Source organism: Leptodactylus fuscus, chromosome 5 (assembly GCF_031893055.1).
Source record: "Leptodactylus fuscus isolate aLepFus1 chromosome 5, aLepFus1.hap2, whole genome shotgun sequence".
Taxonomy (NCBI): domain Eukaryota; kingdom Metazoa; phylum Chordata; class Amphibia; order Anura; family Leptodactylidae; genus Leptodactylus; species Leptodactylus fuscus.
This window is the reverse complement of record NC_134269.1, coordinates 19,086,639-19,106,915: the sequence shown is the minus strand read 5'-3', so window position 1 is coordinate 19,106,915 and position 20,277 is coordinate 19,086,639. Positions and strand designations below refer to the sequence as shown.

General features: G+C 39.3%; 1 protein-coding gene across 5 annotated transcripts in view; it reads left to right on the top strand.

Annotated features, from left to right (window-relative positions):
* The window catches only part of ELAVL3 (ELAV like RNA binding protein 3), a 53,784-nt gene that overhangs the window by 13,417 nt on the left and 20,090 nt on the right, over window positions 1-20,277 (top strand). For 4 of the 5 annotated variants that reach the window (XM_075272569.1, XM_075272568.1, XM_075272570.1 and 1 more), the window contains exon 2: window positions 4,414-4,621. In XM_075272569.1, coding sequence (XP_075128670.1) covers window positions 4,414-4,621 — 208 coding nt within the window. The remainder of the gene's footprint in view (window positions 1-4,413; window positions 4,622-20,277) is intronic. The other variant, XM_075272567.1, reaches the window with a different exon arrangement.

The following is a 20,277-nucleotide window of genomic DNA, read 5'->3' as shown; positions in this document are numbered from 1 at the left end:
AGATAGATAGATAGATAGATAGGAGATAGATAGATAGATAGATAGATGATAGATAGATAGATAGATAGATAGATAGATAGATAGATAGATAGGAGATAGATAGATAGATAGATAGATAGATAGATAGATAGGAGATAGATAGATACATAGGAGATAGATAGATAGATAGATAGATAGATAGATAGATAGATAGATAGATAGGAGATAGATAGATAGATAGATAGATAGATAGATAGGAGATAGATAGATAGATAGATAGATAGATAGATAGATAGATAGATAGGAGATAGATAGATAGATAGATAGATAGATAGATAGATAGATGATAGATAGATAGATAGATAGATAGATAGGAGATAGATAGATACATAGGAGATAGATAGATAGATAGATAGATAGATAGATAGATAGATAGATAGATAGATAGATAGATATGGGAATTCTTTGCATTTTCTGCTTGGTTAGGATACAGAAAAATGCTGAATGCTAATGACAAGTGACACCGAAGAGACCGTCACTGCTTCCTCGTCGCTCCAGGCCGCGGCCTCAGAACTTGGATGATCTGACTCTCATTAGCATTGACCTTGTGGGTGACCTCTGCCAAACAGAAGGGGGACGGGAAATCCTGATCCTTATTATATAGTCTCCCTATAATGTACCAGACCCTCTATATATTATATGTAGAACCGGGAGGGATTGGCCTCAATGACAGGGGATGCTGGCCGCCATTGTCTGTGCCCCATTGGTTATCTTAATAAGAACAATTTTTTTTTATTTTTGGAAAATTTTGGCCGTTTTGTACTTGTATTTGCTGAAATTTCATAGATAACACCTTATAATGGGGCTATAGCGAAAGCAAATTTTTCAGAAAAATAGGACATGATGTAACCCCTGCCATGCCGCTTTCCCCGTTATCTCGTGAGACTGATTGCCATGGATATACTGCCCAATAACTACAATTTTTATATGGAGTTGTCAGGCAGCTTGTGCTTAGTACCGGCCTGTCTGAGATTACTTAGGCCTCTCTCAGATTTTATATGGCTGTTTCCAACTGTAACCAGGTAGATGTAACCTTCCAGGCAAAATACAATGACCTCATATTTTATGTTTACTTAAAGGGCATTTGTCTACAGTCCCCAGCATATCCCTCCAGCCATACAGATAGATAGGTTAGTGTCACCAGACCCAGCATATCACCCCAGCCCTGCAGATAGATAGGTTAGTGTCACCAGACCCAGCATATCACCCCAGTCCTGCAGATAGATAGGTTAGTATCACCAGAACCAGCATATCACCCCAGCCCTGCAGATAGATAGGTTACTGTCACCAGACCCAGCATATCACCCCAGCCCTGCAGATAGATAGGTTACTGTCACCAGACCCAGCATATCACCCCAGCCCTGCAGATAGATAGGTTACTGTCACCAGACCCAGCATATCACCCCAGCCCTGCAGATAGATAGGTTAGTGTCACCAGACCCAGTATATCACCCCAGCTCTGCAGATAGATAGGTTAGTGTCACCAGACCCAGTATATCACCCCAGCTCTGCAGATAGATAGGTTAGTGTCACCAGACCCAGCATATCACCCCAGCCCTGCAGATAGATAGGTTAGTGTCACCAGACCCAGTATATCACCCCAGCCCTGCAGATAGATAGGTTAGTGTCACCAGAACCAGCATATCACCCCAGTCCTGCAGAAAGATAGGTTAGTGTCACCAGAACCAGTATATCACCCCAGCCCTGCAGATAGATAGGTTAGTGTCACCAGAACCAGCATATCGCCCCAGCCCTGCAGATAGATAGGTTAGTGTCACCAGACCCAGCATATCACCCCAGCCCTGCAGATAGATAGGTTAGTGTCACCAGAACCAGCATATCACCCCAGCCCTGCAGATAGATAGGTTACTGTCACCAGACCCAGCATATCACCCCAGCCCTGCAGATAGATAGGTTAGTGTCACCAGAACCAGCATATCACCCCAGCCCTGCAGATAGATAGGTTAGTGTCACCAGAACCAGCATATCACCCCAGCCCTGCAGATAGATAGGTTAGAGTCACCTAAAACAAACAGTGGTTTTCCCTTGTGAATCGCTGCCTCCAATCCGGAGAGATTGCCAATTTTGTCAATATGCAAATGAACACTTTGGCGCAATGAGGGCATTTCTTACATCTTTGGAGCAATGATAACGCCATCATTACTCCAAAGAGCAAAACAGCGATATCTCAGCAATTCACAAGGGGGAAACACTGTTTGATTCAGGAGACCCTAACTTATATATGGTGACACAATCCCTATAAGGCTTTGATAATAGGATATCCTTTAAGATCCACTGAAGTTGATCATAGCAGTCAAGGACACCTTTCATGCTGAAGTTCAGCGAGACCTTCAAGATAATGGGCACTCTCAACATGACAACATCAAAGGCTATAGAGAGTGCACTCTGTCCTAGTCTCTCAGGGGCCCTAAGTCCCCGATGCCACTTAAGAAGACACCAGTACTATAGATGAGATGTAATAGAATAACCCTTGGATGACTAATCTGGCACCAAAGGTTACTTAGTCATGTAGGTCGAAACAGGCAGTCACGACACAGATGTCAGAGGCCGTAACAGTGGGGTCACTTTCAGCCTACCCTCCTGTACACCGTTATAACATAGAAGATGGGGCTGTCATGGGCACTCAGGCCCAGGTGCTACTACTACCTGTTATAGCTGGTGCTTCACCATTGGCTGTGGCGGTAAGCAGGGGTATAGCGGTAGGGGGTGCAGCCCAAAGGATCCCTCTGCCACATAAAATATATCACTATTCTAAATGGCATAAGGCAGGTAAGGACCCTGGAGCTTCAAGTTACAATAGTGTATATCCACATGGATTTCTGCCGTTGATTTTGCGTTGATTGTCCTTCGTTGCGGCGACCCACAAATCTCCCCCCATAGATCCTTCACTTTACCAAAACATTTCTCATTGGTAAAGAACCAGGGTCACTCTGGTGAGCACGTAGGCGGCAGAAGGGGTAATAATACTAATAAATAATACCGTACTCCTATTATTATTATGACTGTTTTTCCATTCTTGCTATATATAGGAGCTGCATGGACGGCTTTGATGCCAGCCTTCACATATCTGGGTCACTGGCAATGACTTGGTACCCAGTTAAAAGAACTGTCAGCATTTCGTTCTTGGATAAAGATTCGCTTGAAGGGGTTTGATTCAGGGAAGCTGGGGGAGGGGGGGAAGTCTCGGCCTTAACCCATTCACTGCCACGGACAAAGGGCTTGGCCGATAATCAGTTTAAAGCTTTATCGCCTTGTCCCCTCTCCCTTAATCCCGGCCTGGAGGATGAGAAGGGTCTTTAAGGCATAATGCGGCTGAAATCTTGTTAAAGACGTCCTGCTTATTCCCGGCTGCCGGGGTAATTACAGGGGGAGGGCTCGCTGCAGACAGATGCCCTTCTGGCCCCTCCATACACTGACATTGACACAGATGTCCTGTCCTTTCCATTATGGAAGTAGGAGGGTAGATGGGGTGCTCTGACATGTGTCAACAATTGGCCTTTAGTTACATTTACCATGGACCTCCTTCCGTGCCTAGACAATCGGCAAGAAATTCCATTTTTGAATGCTGTTCTGCAGCAGCTGGGGCAGCATCCAGGGGCTATAGGTAGAGTTATGACAATTGCACCAGATCTACTGGTTGAAGGACACAACGGTCTCTCAGCCATATAAGACCCCAGTATTATATATAGCCCATGGTATAGATTTATTATAGGGTCCAGAAGCTTCAATCTACTTCTCTGGAGCGCAGCAGTGTATAATTTGTACGCCAGCTGCTGCAGAACCTCTTTTTATAAGGCATTTATGCTTCACAATTGAAAAAGATCTCCACCGTCTCTTTACCAAGAGGTTCTGCAGCAGCTGAAGTGGGTATTATGAGATTCTTTATCTACTGCAAAACCTCATCAGATGCTTACAAGCATGAGCAATTTGTCAGTCAGATATTGATGCGGGGTCTGCAGCAGCGTATTGATGTGCTAAGAGGTTCTGCAGCAGCTTCAGTGTGTAGTCTGTCATGTACTGGTACATACCTGAGGCCTCATGACGTTGGCACATGATCATGGTATGGTCCTGTGTAATGTAGCTCATTAGTGATGTAGTGATATATCACCTCCATTCAGGAGGCTGGGAAAGTTGGGTGACCTCATGTTAGGAATGAATCATCACTTCATATTCCTGATAAATGATATCATGGGCTTTCTGGCATAGGATGATATAATCTTGTGCTTGGTAATGTGCGCTCAGGACACCATTAAAGATGACATCACAAGGTCAGGCCGTGATGTGACTCATAAGGCGGTGACATAAAGATGGAGGCTGACCTGCTGCTCTCTTCTTTTCTTCTCTTCCCTCCAGCAGATAATAAGCACCATGGAGACACAGGCCAGCAATGGGCCCGGCAGTGTGGGCATCCTCAACGGAACAAACGGAGCTGCAGACGACAGTAAAACCAACCTGATCGTAAACTACCTTCCTCAGAACATGACGCAAGAAGAGTTTAAGAGTCTTTTCGGAAGCATCGGTGATATTGAGTCCTGTAAACTGGTCAGAGACAAAATCACAGGTAAGAGAGTCCCATGGTATTTCTCAGTTACAGGGGGGGCATCATTGGGTCCTCTATGGGTGCTAACATAGTTAATAAGACCATCAAATCCAACCTACAATCTTACCCTGTTGATCCAGATTAGAGTAACAAACCCTCCCATTGCCCTATATTAGAGGGTTCCAAATATGGTGAACTAAATCCTTGGGTCAACATCCCATGCTAAAGTACTAGTCCCATAGCTTGTAATACTTGATGTGTTTCAAGACGTCATCCAGTCCCCTCCAGAACTTGTACAAGTCTGTGGCACTACATTCTCACTGCTCTTACTGTAAAGAATCCCGTTTATGACTATTGTAAAGACATAGAGGATCCCCCTTGTCATGGTTACAGGCCAAGGTGACCATTCATAAATTAGCACATTGCTATTAGGTCGCCCCTAAACTGTATTTTTTCCAATCTGTCTTTGTCCTCTAATCCACCCATCCCCAGTATTATCTTGGTTGCCTCCTCTGCACTCGCTCTACTTTTCTACATTCAAGTGTTCAACATTGTGCACAATATTCCATGTGTGGCCTGACCAGGGATTTGTACAGAGGCAAAACTGTAACCTTGTCATCAACATATATTCCTCTCTGAATGTATCCCATGGTTGTATTTGCTTTGGGGCTGGTTACCAAAATTAGGTTTACTGCCCACCAATACTCCCATCTTCCAGTGATAGTGTTATTAATTAATGCATAATTATTTGTTGTTAACCCAGCGCAGGTGCAGAACTTTACATTTATACAAATTAAAACTTATCTTCCTCTTTGATGTCCAAACTTCCATCTTTCCTAAATACCTCTGTACTATTCTATTTTTCTCCTCTGTAATATACTACTATCCTCCTCTGTGATATACTACTATCCTCCTCTGTGATATACTACTATCCTCCTCTGTGATATACTGCTATTCTCCTCTGTAATATACTGCTATCCTCCTCTGTGATATACTACTATCCTCTGTAATATACTGCTATACTCCTCTGTGATATACTATTTTCCTCTGTAATATACTACTATCCTCCTCTGTAATATACTACCACCCTCCTCTTTGATATACTACCACCCTCCTCTGTAAAATACTGCTATCCTCCTCTGTAATATACTACTATCCTCCTCTGAAATATACTACTATCCTCCTCTGTAATATACTGCTATCCTCCTCTGTAAAATACTACGATCCTCCTCTGTAATATACTGCTATCCTCCTCTGTAATATACTACTATCCTCCTCTGTAATATACTACTATCCTCCTCTGTAATATACTACTATCCTCCCCTGTAATATACTACTATCCTTCTCTGTAATATACTGCTATCCTCCTCTGTAATATACTACTATCCTCCCCTGTAATATACTGCTATCCTCCTCTGTAATATACTACTATCCTCTGTAATATACTACTATCCTCCTCTGTAATATACTACTATCCTCCTCTGTAATATACTGCTATCCTCCTCTGTAATATACTACTATCCTCCTTTGTAATATACTACTATCCTCCTCTGTAATATGCTACTATCCTCCTCTGTAATATACTACTATCCGCCTCTGTAATATACTACTATCCTCTGTAATATACTACTATCCTCCTCTGTAATATACTACTATCCTCCTCTGTGATATACTACCATCCTACTCTGAAATATACTACTATCCTCCTCTGTGATATACTACTATCCTCTGTAATATACTAGTATTCTCCTCTGTAATATACTACAATCCTCTCCTGTAATATGCTACTATCCTCCTCTGTAATATACTACTATCCTCCTCTGTAATATACCATCCTCCTCTGTAATATACTAATATCCTCCTTTGTAATATACTACTATCCTCCTCTGTAATATACCACTATCCTCCTCTGTAATATACCACTGTCCTCCTCTGTGATATACTACTATCCTCTGTAATATACTACTATCCTCCTCTGTAATATACTACCATCCTCCTCTGAAATACACTACTATCCTCCTCTGTAATATACTACTATCCTCCTCTGTAATATAACACTATCCTCCTCTGTGATATACCACTATCCTCTGTAATATACTACTATCCTCCTCTGTAATATACTACTATCCTCCTCTGTAATATACTACTATACTCCTCTGTAATATACTACTATCCTCTGAAATATACTACTATCCTCCTCTGAAATATACTACTATCCTCCTCTGTAATATACTACTATCCTCTGTAATATACTACTATCCTCCTCTGTAATATACTACTATCCTCTGTAATATACTACTATCCTCCTCTGTAATATACTACTATCCTCTGTAATATACTACTATCCTCCTCTGTAATATACTACTATCCTCCTCTGTAATATACTTTTCTCCTCCTCTGTAATATACTACTATCCTCCTCTGTAATATACTACTATCCTTCTCTGTAATATACTACTATCCTCCTCTGTAATATACTACTATTCTCCTCTGTAATATACTTTTCTCCTCCTCTGTAATATACTACTATCCTCCTCTGTAATATACTACTATCCTTCTCTGTAATATGCTACTATCCTCCCCTGTAATATACCACTATCCTCCTCTGTAACATACCACTATCCTCCTCTGTGATATACTACTATCCTCTGTAATATACTTCTATCCTCCTCTGAAATATACTACCATCCTCCTCTGTAATATACTACTATCCTCCTCTGTAATATACTACTATCCTCTGTAATATACTACTATCCTTCTCTGTAATATACTACCATCCTCCTCTGTAATATACTACTATCCTCCTCTGTAATATACCACTATCCTCCTCTTTAATATACCACTGTCATCCTCTGTGATATACTACTATCTTCTGTAATATACTATTATCCTCCTCTGTAATATACTACCATCCTCCTCTGAAATATACTACTATCCTCTGTAATATACTACTATCCTCCTCTGTAATATACTACTATCCTCCTCTCTAATATACTACTATCCTCCTCTGTAACATACTACCATCCTCCTCTGTAATATACTACTATCCTCCTCTGTAATATACTACTATCCTCCTTTGAAATATACTAATATCCTCCTCTGTAATATACCACTATCCTCCTCTGTAACATACCACAATCCTCCTCTGTGATATACTACTATCCTCTGTAATATACTACTATCCTCCTCTGAAATATACTACCATCCTCCTCTGTAATATACTACTATCCTCTGTAATATACTACTATCCTCCTCTGTAATATACTACCATCCTCCTCTGTAATATACCACTATCCTCCTCTGTAATATACCACTGTCATCCTCTGTGATATACTACTATCTTCTGTAATATACTATTATCCTCCTCTGTAATATACTACCATCCTCCTCTGAAATATACTACTATCCTCCTTTGTAATATACTACTATCCTCCTCTGTAATATACTACGATCCTCCTCTGTAATATAACACTATCCTCCCCTGTGATATACTACTATCTTCTGTAATATACTACTATCCTCCTCTGTAATATACTACTATCCTCCTCTGAAATATACTACTATCCTCCTCTGTAATATACTACTATCCTCTGAAATATACTACTATCCTCCTCTGTAATATACTACTATCCTCCTCTGTAATATACTAGTATCCTCTGTAATATACTACTATCCTCCTCTGTAATATACTACTATCCTCCTCTGTAATATACTACTATCCTCCTCTGTAATATACTACTATCCTCCTCTGTAATATACTACTATCCTCGGCTGTAATATACTATTATCCTCGTCTGTAATATGCTACTATCCTCCCCTGTAATATACTACTATCCTCCTCTGTAATATACTACTATCCTCCTCTGTAATATACTACTATCCTCCTCTGTAACATACTACTATCCTCCTCTGTAATATACTACTATCCTCCTCTGTAATATACTATAATCCTCCTCTGTAATATACTACTATCCTCCTCTGTAATATACTACTATCCTCCTCTGTAATATACTACTATCCTCCTCTGTAATATACTACTATCCTCGGCTGTAATATACTATTATCCTCGTCTGTAATATGCTACTATCCTCCCCTGTAATATACTACTATCCTCCTCTGTAATATACTACTATCCTCCTCTGTAATATACTACTATCCTCCTCTGTAACATACTACTATCCTCCTCTGTAATATACTACTATCCTCCTCTGTAATATACTATAATCCTCCTCTGTAATATACTACTATCCTCCTCTGTAATATACTACTATCCTCTGTAATATACTACTATCCTCCTCTGTAATATACTACTATCCTCATCTGTAATATACTATTATCCTCGTCTGTAATATGCTACTATCCTCCCCTGTAATATACTACTATCCTCCTCTGTAATATACTACTATCCTCTGTAATATACTATTATCCTCCTCTGTAACATACTACTATCCTCCTCTGTAATATACTGCTATCCTCCTATATAATATACTACTATCCTCCTCTGTAATATACTACTATCCTCCTCTGTAATATACTACTATCCTCCTCTGTAATATACTACTATCCTCTGTAATATACTACTATCCTCCTCTGTAATATACTGCTATCCTCCCCTGTAATATACTACTATCCTCCTCTGTAATATACTACTATCCTCTGTAATATACTACTATCCTCCTCTGTAACATACTACTATCCTCCTCTGTAATATACTGCTATCCTCCTATATAATATACTACTATCCTCCTCTGTAATATACTACTATCCTCCTCTGTAATATACTATAATCCTCCTCTGTAATATACTACTATCCTCCTCTGTAATATACTACTATCCTCTGTAATATACTACTATCCTCCTCTGTAATATACTACCATCCTCCTGTGTAATATACTATAATCTTCCTCTGTAATATACTACTATCCTCCTCTGTAATATACTATTATCCTCCTCTGTAATATACTACTATCCTCCTCTGTAATATACTACTATCCTCCTCTGTAATATTCTACTATCCTCTGTAATATACTACTATCCTCCTCTGTAATATTCTACTATCCTCCTCTGTAATATTCTACTATCCTCTGTAATATACTACTATCCTCCTCTGTAATATACTATTTTCCTCCTCTGTAATATACTACTATCCTCTGTAATATACTACTATCCTCCTCTGTAATATACTACTATCCTCCTCTGTAATATTCTACTATCCTCTGTAATATACTACTATCCTCTTCTCTAATATACTACTATCCTCCCCTGTAATATACTACTATCCTCCTCTGTAATATACTACTATCCTCCTTTGTAATATACTACTATCCTCCTCTGTAAAATACTACTATCCTCCTCTGTAAAATACTACTATCCTCCTCTGTAATATACTACCATCCTCCTCTGTAATATACTACTATCCTCCTCTGTAATATACTACTATCCTCCCCTGTAATCTACTACTATCCTCCTCTGTAATATACTACTATCCTCCTCTGTAATATACTACTATCCTCATCTGTGATATACTATTATCCTCCTCTGTAATATACTACTATCCTTGTATGTAATATTCTATTATTGTAATGTCTCTGTCTATTTGGGTTTCTGTGCCACCCTCCACTCGCACGCTGCAGCACAGGAGGCATGTTCAGTTAGAATTTCTTGATTTTGGTTCTTGTTGCTCTTTCTGAACACTGCCCTATTCTCTCATCTCTGTAATTGATATTCCACCACACCCATCTCTTTCACGTTGGTTTCCCTATGCTCCACTAATAGTTAATCTTAGCCTTACCTGTGGGGTTGACAGCCTATCTGCCAATAAAGTCTGGGGCAGGTTCTGGACTTCCTATAAAGAGGTTGTCAGCCCACACAGGTTTGCTGGTTATCGTGACTTCGCTAAGTTTTTCTCTTGCTATTGTATTGTATTACTGACTTCTGACCTTTTGCTTTCTTTGTGACTACTCTTTTGGATTGTGATTCTTCTTCTGTATTGTTTGTCTTGTCCTGTTCTGTGTAACACTTATTCAGAGAAAGGATGGTCGCCCAGTTGTCCCTGTCATTAGGACAGTTGTGGCGACTGGGTAGGGAGAGAGGTTGGGTCACGTTTAGGACTCACTGTCTTTGTCTATCCCTTATTCCCTGTCTTCATCAGCAGGATTGGGGAATTGCTCAACTGGCAATTTTCTTACAACTATCCTCGTCTATAACATACCGTATATACTCGAGTATAAGCCGACCCGAATATAAGCCGACCCCCCTAATTTTACCACAAAAAACTGGGAAAACTTATTGACTCGAGTATAAGCCTAGGGAGGAAATGCAGCTGCTACTGGAAAATTTCAAAAATTAAAATGGTCGGAGTTTTTGGGTGCAGTAGATGCTGGGGAAGGAGAGGGGCTGTTTGGGTTGTCTGTCTGCCCCTTCCCTGAGCTTGAGGACTGGGTTTTTTCTCCCCCCCCCACTTGGAATTCAGTCTGGCTGACTATAGGGTATCTGCAGTGCTTCTATTAACCCCTTCCTGACGGAACAGGAGCACTGCAGATCCTATATTCAGTAGACCGGGCACTTTCAGACACAGGGATACCTAATGTGTTTGTGTTTCACAGTCATTTTCTACATTTGTATGTATTCTAGGAAGAGGAGTGTTTTAGAACTTTTATGTTTTTAAAATGTTTTTTTTTTTTTCTTTTGCACTATTTTATGGGAGATTCTATACATTAATATTGTGGCTGGTCATAGACCCCCCCCCCCCCCCTCCTAAAAAAAAAAAATATTTTTTTTTTTTTTTTTGCTGACTCGAGTATAAGCCGAGGGGGGCTTTTTCAGCACAAAAACTGGGCTGCAAAATTCGGCTTATACTCGAGTATATACGGTACTACTTTCCTCCTATATAATATACTACTGTGGTCTTCTGTAATATACTATCCTCTTCTGTGATATAGTACTATCCTCTTCTGTACTATATATTATGGTCCTCTTCACTATACTACTTTCCTCTTCTGATATATACTACTATCCTCCTCTGTAATATACTATTATCCTCCTCTGTGATATTTTACTATTCTCCTCTTAAATATACCGCTATCCATCTCTGTAATATACTATCCTCCTATGCGATATAGTACTATCCTCCTATGTATTATATTATGGTCCTCTTCACTATACTACTTTTCTCTTCTGAAATATACTGCTATCCTCCTTTGTGATATACTACTATCCTCCAATGTAACATATTATCCTTCTCTGTAATATGCTACATTCCACCTATGTAATATACTAATGTGCTCCTCTATAATATACTACTATCCTCCTCTGTAACATTCTGCTATCCTCCTCTGTAATATACTACTATACTCCTCTATAATATACTACTATCCTCCTCTGTAATATACTACTATACTCCTCTATAATATACTACTATCCTCCTCTGTAACATTCTGCTATCCTCCTCTGTAATATACTACTAACCTGCTCTGTAATATACTACTATCCTCCTCTGTAATATACTACTATCCTGCTCTGTAATATACTACTATCCTCCTCTGTAATATACTACTATACTCCTCTATAATATACTACTATCCTCCTCTGTAACATTCTGCTATCCTCCTCTGTAAAATACTACTGTGCTGCTCTGTGATATACTACTATCCTTCTCTGTAATATACTACTATCCTTTTCTGTAATATACTACTTTCCTCCTCTGTAATATACTACTTTCCTCATATGTAATATAATACTGTGCTCCTCTGTGATATACTACTGTCCTCCTCTGTAATATACTACTGCCCTCCTCTGTAATATACTACTATCTTCCTCTGTGATATACTACTACCCTCCTCTGTAATATACTACTATCCTCTTCTGTAATATTCTATTATCCTCCTCTGTAATATACTACTATCGCCATCTGCAATATACCGTACTTCTATTCTCCACTGTAATATACTACTTTCCTTTTCTGTAATATACTACTATCCTCCTCTGTAATATTCTACTATCCTCCTCTGTAATATACTACTATCTTCCCCTGTAATATATTACTATCCTCCCCTGTAATATACTACTATCCTCCTCTGTAATATACTACTATCCTCCTCTGTAATATACTACTATCCTCCTCTTTAATATACTACTATTCTCCTCTGTAATATACTACTGTACTATCCTCCTCTGTAATATACTACTATCCTCCTCTGTAATATTCTACTATCCTCCTCTGTAATATACTACTATCTTCCCCTGTAATATATTACTATCCTCCCCTGTAATATACTACTATCCTCCTCTGTAAAATACTACTATCCTCCTCTGTAATATACTACTATCCTCCTCTGTAATATACTACTATTCTCCTCTGTAATATACTACTGTACTATCCTCCTCTGTAATATACTACTATCCTCCTCTGTAATATACTACTGTACTATCCTCCTCTGTAATATACTACTATCCTCCTCTGTAATATACTACTATCCCCCTCTGTAATATACTACTGTCCCCCTCTGTAATATACTGCTATCCTCCTCTGTGATATACTACTATCCTCCTCTGTAATATACTACTATCCTCCTCTGTAATATACTACTATCCTCCTCTGTAATATACTACTATCCTCCTCTGTAATATACTACTATCCTCCCCTGTAATATACTATCCTCCTCTGTAATACACTACTATCCTCCTCTGTAATACACTACTATCCTCCTCTGTAATATACCACTATCCTCCCCTGTAATATACTACTATCCTCCTCTGTAATATACTACTATCCTCCTCTGTAATATACTACTATCCTCCTCTGTAATATACTACTATCCTCCTCTGTAATATACTACTATCCTCCTCTGTAATATACTACTGTACTGTCCTCCTCTGTAATATACTATCCTCCTCTGTAATATACTACTATCCTCCTCTGTAACATACTACTATCATCCCCTGTAATATACTACCATCCTCCTCTGTAATATACTACTATCCTCCTCTGTAATATACTACTATCCTCCTCTGTAATATACTACTATCCTCCTCTGTAATATACTACTATCCTCCTCTGTAATATAACACTATCCTCCCCTGTAATATACTACTATCCTCCTCTGTAATATACTACTATCCTCCTCTGTAATATACTACTATCCTCCTCTGTAATATACTACTATCCTCCTCTGTAATATACTACTATCCTCCTCTGTAATATACTACTATCCTCCTCTGTAATATACTACTATCCTCCTCTGTGATATACTACTATCCTCCTCTGTAACATACTACTATCCTCCTCTGTAATATACTACTATCCTCCTCTGTAACATACTACTATCCTCCCCTGTAATATACTACCATCCTCCTCTGTAATATACTACTATCCTCCTCTGTAATATACTACTATCTTCCCCTGTAATATACTACCATCCTCCTCTGTAATATACTACTATCCTCCTCTGTAACACACTACTATCCTCATCTGTAATATACTACTATCCTCCTCTGTAATATACTACTATCCTCCTCTGTAATATACTACTATCCTCCCCTGTAATATACTACTATCCTCCTCTGTAATATACCACTGTCATCCTCTGTAATATACTACTGTCCTCCTCTGTAATACACTACTATCCTCCTCTGTAATATACTACTATCCTCCTCTGTAATATACTGCTATCCTCCTATATAATATACTACTATCCTCCTTTGTAACATTCTGCTATCCTCCTCTGTAATATACTACTGTGCTGCTCTGTGATATACTACTATCCTTCTCTGTAATATACTACTATCCTTTTCTGTAATATACTACTTTCCTCCTCTGTAATATACTACTTTCCTCATATGTAATATAATACTGTGCTCCTCTGTGATATACTACTATCCTCCTCTGTAATATACTACTGCCCTCCTCTGTAATATACTACTATCTTCCTCTGTGATATACTACTACCCTCCTCTGTAATATTCTACTATCCTCTTCTGTAATATTCTATTATCCTCCTCTGTAATATACTACTATCGCCATCTGCAATATACCGTACTTCTATTCTCCACTGTAATATACTACTTTCCTTTTCTGTAATATACTACTATCCTCCTCTGTAATATTCTACTTTCCTCCTCTGTAATATACTACTATCTTCCTCTGTGATATACTACTACCCTCCTGGGTAATATACTACTATCCTCCTCTGTAATATACTACTGCCCTCCTCTGTAATATACTACTATCTTCCTCTGTGATATACTACTACCTTCCTCTGTGATATACTACTACCCTCCTCTGTAATATACTACTATCCTCCTCTGTAATATACTATCCTTCTCTGTAATATACCACTATCCTCCTCTGTAATATACTACTATCCTCCTTTGTAATATACTACTATCCTCTTCTGTAATATTCTATTATCCTCCTCTGTAATATACTACTATCGTCATCTTCATCTGTAATATACTTCTATCCTCCACTGTAATATACTACTATCTTCCTCTGTGATATACTACTACCTTCCTCTGTGATATACTGCTACCCTCCTCTGTAATATACTACTATCCTCCTCTGTAATATACTATCCTCCTTTGTAATATACTACTATCCTCCTCTGTAATATACTACTATCCTCCTCTGTAATATACTACTATCCTCCTCTGTAATATACTACTATCCTCCTCTGTAACATACTACTATCCTCCCCTGTAATATACTACCATCCTCCTCTGTAATATACTACTATCCTCCTCTGTAATATACTACTATCCTCCTCTGTAATATACTACTATCTTCCCCTGTAATATACTACTATCCTCCTCTGTAATATACTACTATCCCCCTCTGTAATATACTACTGTCCCCCTCTGTAATATACTACTATCCTCCTCTGTAATATACCACTGTCATCCTCTGTGATATACTACTATTCTCCTCTGTAATATACTACTATCCTCCTCTGTAATACACTACTATCCTCCTCTGTAATACACTACTATCCTCCTCTGTAATATACTACTATCCTCCTCTGTAATATACTACTATCCTCCTATATAATATACTACTGTCCCCCTCTGTAATATACTACTATCCTCCTCTGTAATATACTGCTATCCTCCTATATAATATACTACTATCCCCCTCTGTAATATACTGCTATCCTCCTCTGTAATATACTAGTATCCTCCTCTGTAATATACTACTATCCTCCTCTGTGATATACTACTATCCCCCTCTGTAATATACTACCATCCTCCTCTGTAATATACTACTATCCTCCTCTGTAATATACTACTATCCTCCTCTGTAATATACTACTATCTTCCCCTGTAATATACTACTATCCTCCTCTGTAATATACTACTATCCCCCTCTGTAATATACTACTGTGCCCCTCTGTAATATACTACTATCCTCCTCTGTAATATACCACTGTCATCCTCTGTGATATACTACTATTCTCCTCTGTAATATACTACTATCCTCCTCTGTAATACACTACTATCCTCCTCTGTAATACACTACTATCCTCCTCTGTAATATACTACTATCCTCCTCTGTAATATACTGCTATCCTCCTATATAATATACTACTGTCCCCCTCTGTAATATACTACTATCCTCCTCTGTAATATACTGCTATCCTCCTATATAATATACTACTATCCCCCTCTGTAATAAACTGCTATCCTCCTCTGTAATATACTACTATCCTCCTCTGTAATATACTACTATCCTCCTCTGTGATATACTACTATCCCCCTCTGTAATATACTACTATCCTCCTCTGTGATATACTACTATCCTCCTCTGTAATATACTACTATCCTCCTCTGTAATATACTACTATCCTCCTCTGTAATATACTACTATCCTCCTCTGTAATATACCACTATCCTCCCCTGTAATATACTACTATCCTCCTCTGTAATATACTACTATCCTCCTCTGTAATATACTACTATCCTCCTCTGTAATATACTACTATCCTCCTCTGTAATATACTACTAACCTCCTCTGTAATATACTACTGTACTGTCCTCCTCTGTAATATACTATCCTCCTCTGTAATATACTACTATCATCCTCTGTAACATACTACTATCCTCCCCTGTAATATACTACCATCCTCCTCTGTAATATACTACTATCCTCCTCTTCAATATACTACTATCTTCCCCTGTAATATACTACCATCCTCCTCTGTAATATACTACTATCCTCCTCTGTAACACACTACTATCCTCATCTGTAATATACTACTATCCTCCTCTGTAATATACTACTATCCTCCTCTGTAATATACTACTATCCTCCCCTGTAATATACTACTATCCTCCTCTGTAATACACTACTATCCTCCTCTGTAATACACTACTATCCTCCTCTGTAATACACTACTATCCCCCTCTGTAATATACTACTATCCCCCTATATAATATACTACTGTCCCCCTCTGTAATATACTACTATCCTCCCCTGTAATATACTACTATCCTCCTCTGTAATATACTACTATCCTCCTCTGTAATATACTACTATCCTCCTCTGTAATACACTACTATCCTCCTCTGTAATATACTACTATCCCCCTCTGTAATATACTACTATCCCCCTATATAATATACTACTGTCCCCCTCTGTAATATACTACTATCCTCCTCTGTAATATACTACTATCCTCCTCTGTAATATACTACTATCCTTCTCTGTGTTGAGTACTTTATAGAGCTTAATATCATCTGCAGATAATGAGTTTTCTACTCTGTAAATCCTGTACAGTATGTTCTGTCCTTACTGGCCATCATTAGTACAGGCTTAATTACATCTTTCTGGATGTCACCAATTACTACCTACTAATATGCCATATCGAAAAATCCCTTCACTATGTCGTCCTCGCTCGTGTCATCCCACGCGCTGTCTAATGTATACTGTCCTATATTACATATGACTTGACATATATTGTAACCATTATATAGTATCTATCTATCTCCTATCTATCTATCTATCTCCTATCTATCTATCTATCTATCTATCTATCTATCTATCTATCTATCTATCTATCTATCTCCTATCTATGTATCTACCTATATTATCCTATTAATATTATAAAGGTGAAAGTTTGTGAGTTTGTATGTTTGTGGGTTTGTGTGTTCGGATGTTTGTTACTCAATCACGCAAAACCCCCTCGACCGATTTGGCTGAAATTTTCCACAAACATAGTCACTACACTCGATTGCGCAATAGGCTACTTTTTGTCACAATAGCGCACATACGTTTTTCCCAGGACCCCCACAAAACCCAAACTCACATCACTATCTCTGCAATCTCACACACTTTGGACCATAGCAAGCCACAAAATTCATATTACCATCTACAGCAGAGGTCAGCAACCCCTGGCACACGTGCCAAGAGTGGCACTCCTGCCATATTTCACTGGCATGCCAGCAGCACAGGACCTGCAAGAGTTAAATGAAGTGCGAGTCTCTTCAGTGGGCTGCTAGAGCTGAGGCATAAGGACACTCCCCTTTGAGAGGGGTGCAGGAAACCCAGGGGGTGGAGCCTAATCGCTCTGGTCTGTGCCTGCTATAGTGGTCTGCACCCTGCAAACATTCCCCGAGGAGGAGAGGAAGCTGCTAGCAAAGTGAAACTGAAAAACACACAGGTACATAGGATTACTGTTCCCATTAATGTCAGGCATTTGGGGTTATTAGTTTAGTCTTAGTAACTCCATGTGCCTCACATTAATAGGAATAACCCCCATCATGTCCCTCATATTAACCCCTGTGGGCCCCATATAAAGGTTACTACTATGTGAGACATATGGAGGTAATAATAAAAGACCTCAATAATGAAGATACTTAATTATTACCTCCAAGTCTCTCACATATCAGTAACTCTTACACAGGGGTTAATGTGAGGGACATGATGGGGTTAATTGCTATTAATAAGAGGCACATGGAGTTACTAAACTGTCATGCACAGGGACAGACTTTATGTTGCTTGCTCAAGAGTATCCTGTGCCCAAAACTTACATGTACTGGCGGAAAATAACAAATCATCCAATGTCGTATATCGAAGTATATTAACCTGAAATACCTCTGTCCCAAAGTCACTATGTACAGTTTCTCAGAACATTGTATAGCAGCTGAAATATAAATTACATTCATCACAAAAGTCTCACGTAGTCTCAGAATTACAGCAACAACAAGATACAAAGTTACATTTCATATCCCATACCTTATACACAGTACGAAAACCTTACCCGCGCCTGTATATACCCACTTCTACAATCACCGAAGTCGCGGGTACCAGCTAGTTATCTATATATCTAATATCTATCTGTCTTACTATTTCTAATATCTATCTACAGTGTTGGCCAAAAGTATTGGCCCCCTGTAATTCTGTCAGATAATACTCGTTGTCTTCCAGACAATGATTACAAGCACAAACTCTTTGGTAATATCTTTATTTATTTTGCTTGCAATGAAAAAACACAAAAGAGAATGAAAAAAAAAAGTCACATCATTGATCATTTTACACAAAACTCCAAAACTGGTCTGGACAGAAGTATTGGCGCCCTCAGCCTAATACTTGGTAGCACAACCTTTAGACACAATAACTGCGCACAACCGCTTCCGGTAACCAGCAATGAGTTTCTTACAAGGCTCTCCTGGAATCTTAGACCATTCTTCTTTGGCAGACTGCTCGCGGTCCCCCCTGAGATGTGAAGGGGGCCTTCTCCAAACTGCCACCAAGAGATCTCTCCCCCACAGGTGTTCTATGGGATTCAGGGCTGGACTCATTGCTGCCACTTTACAAGTCTCCAGGGCTTTCTCTCACCACCATTTTCTAGTGCTGACCTGAAGTGTGTTTTGGGTCATTGTCCTGCTGGAAGAGCCCTGACCTCTGAGGGAGACCCAGCTTTCTCACACTGGGCCCTACATTATGCTGCACAATGTGTTGGTCGTCTTCAGACTTCATAATGCCATGCACATGGTCAAGCAGTCCAGTGCCAGAGGCAGCAAAGCAACCCCAAAACATCAGGGAACCTCCGCCATGTCTGACTGTAGGGACCGTCTTCTTTTCTTTGAAGGCCTCTTTTTTTCCTGTAAACTCTATGTTGAGGCCTTTTCCTACTTTTGTCTCATCTGACCAGAGAACATTCTTCCAGAACGGTTTTGGCTTTCTCAGGTAAGTTGTGGCAAACTCCAGCCTGACTTTTTTTATGTCTCTGGGTAAGAAGTGGGGTCTTCCTGGGTCTCCTACCATATAGTCCCTTCTCAGTCAGATCCTGACGCTGGATAGTACGGGGTGACACTGTTGTACCCTCGGACTGCAGGGCAGCTTGGACTTGTTTAGATGTTAGTCGAGGTTCTTTATCCGCCATCCGCACAATCTTGCGTTGAAATCTCTTGTCAATTTTTCTTTTGCGTCCACATCTAGGGAGGTTAGCCACAGTGCCATGGGCTTTACACTTCTTGATGACACTGCGCACGGTAGACACAGGAACATTCAGGTCTTTGGAGATGGACTTGTAGCCTTGAGATTGCTCATGCTTCCTCACAATTTTGCTTCTCAAGTCCTCAGACAGTTCTTTGGTCTTCTTTCTTTTCTCCATGCTCAATGTGGTCACACAAGGATACAGGACAGAGGTGGAGTCAACTTTAATCCATTTCAACTGGCTGCAA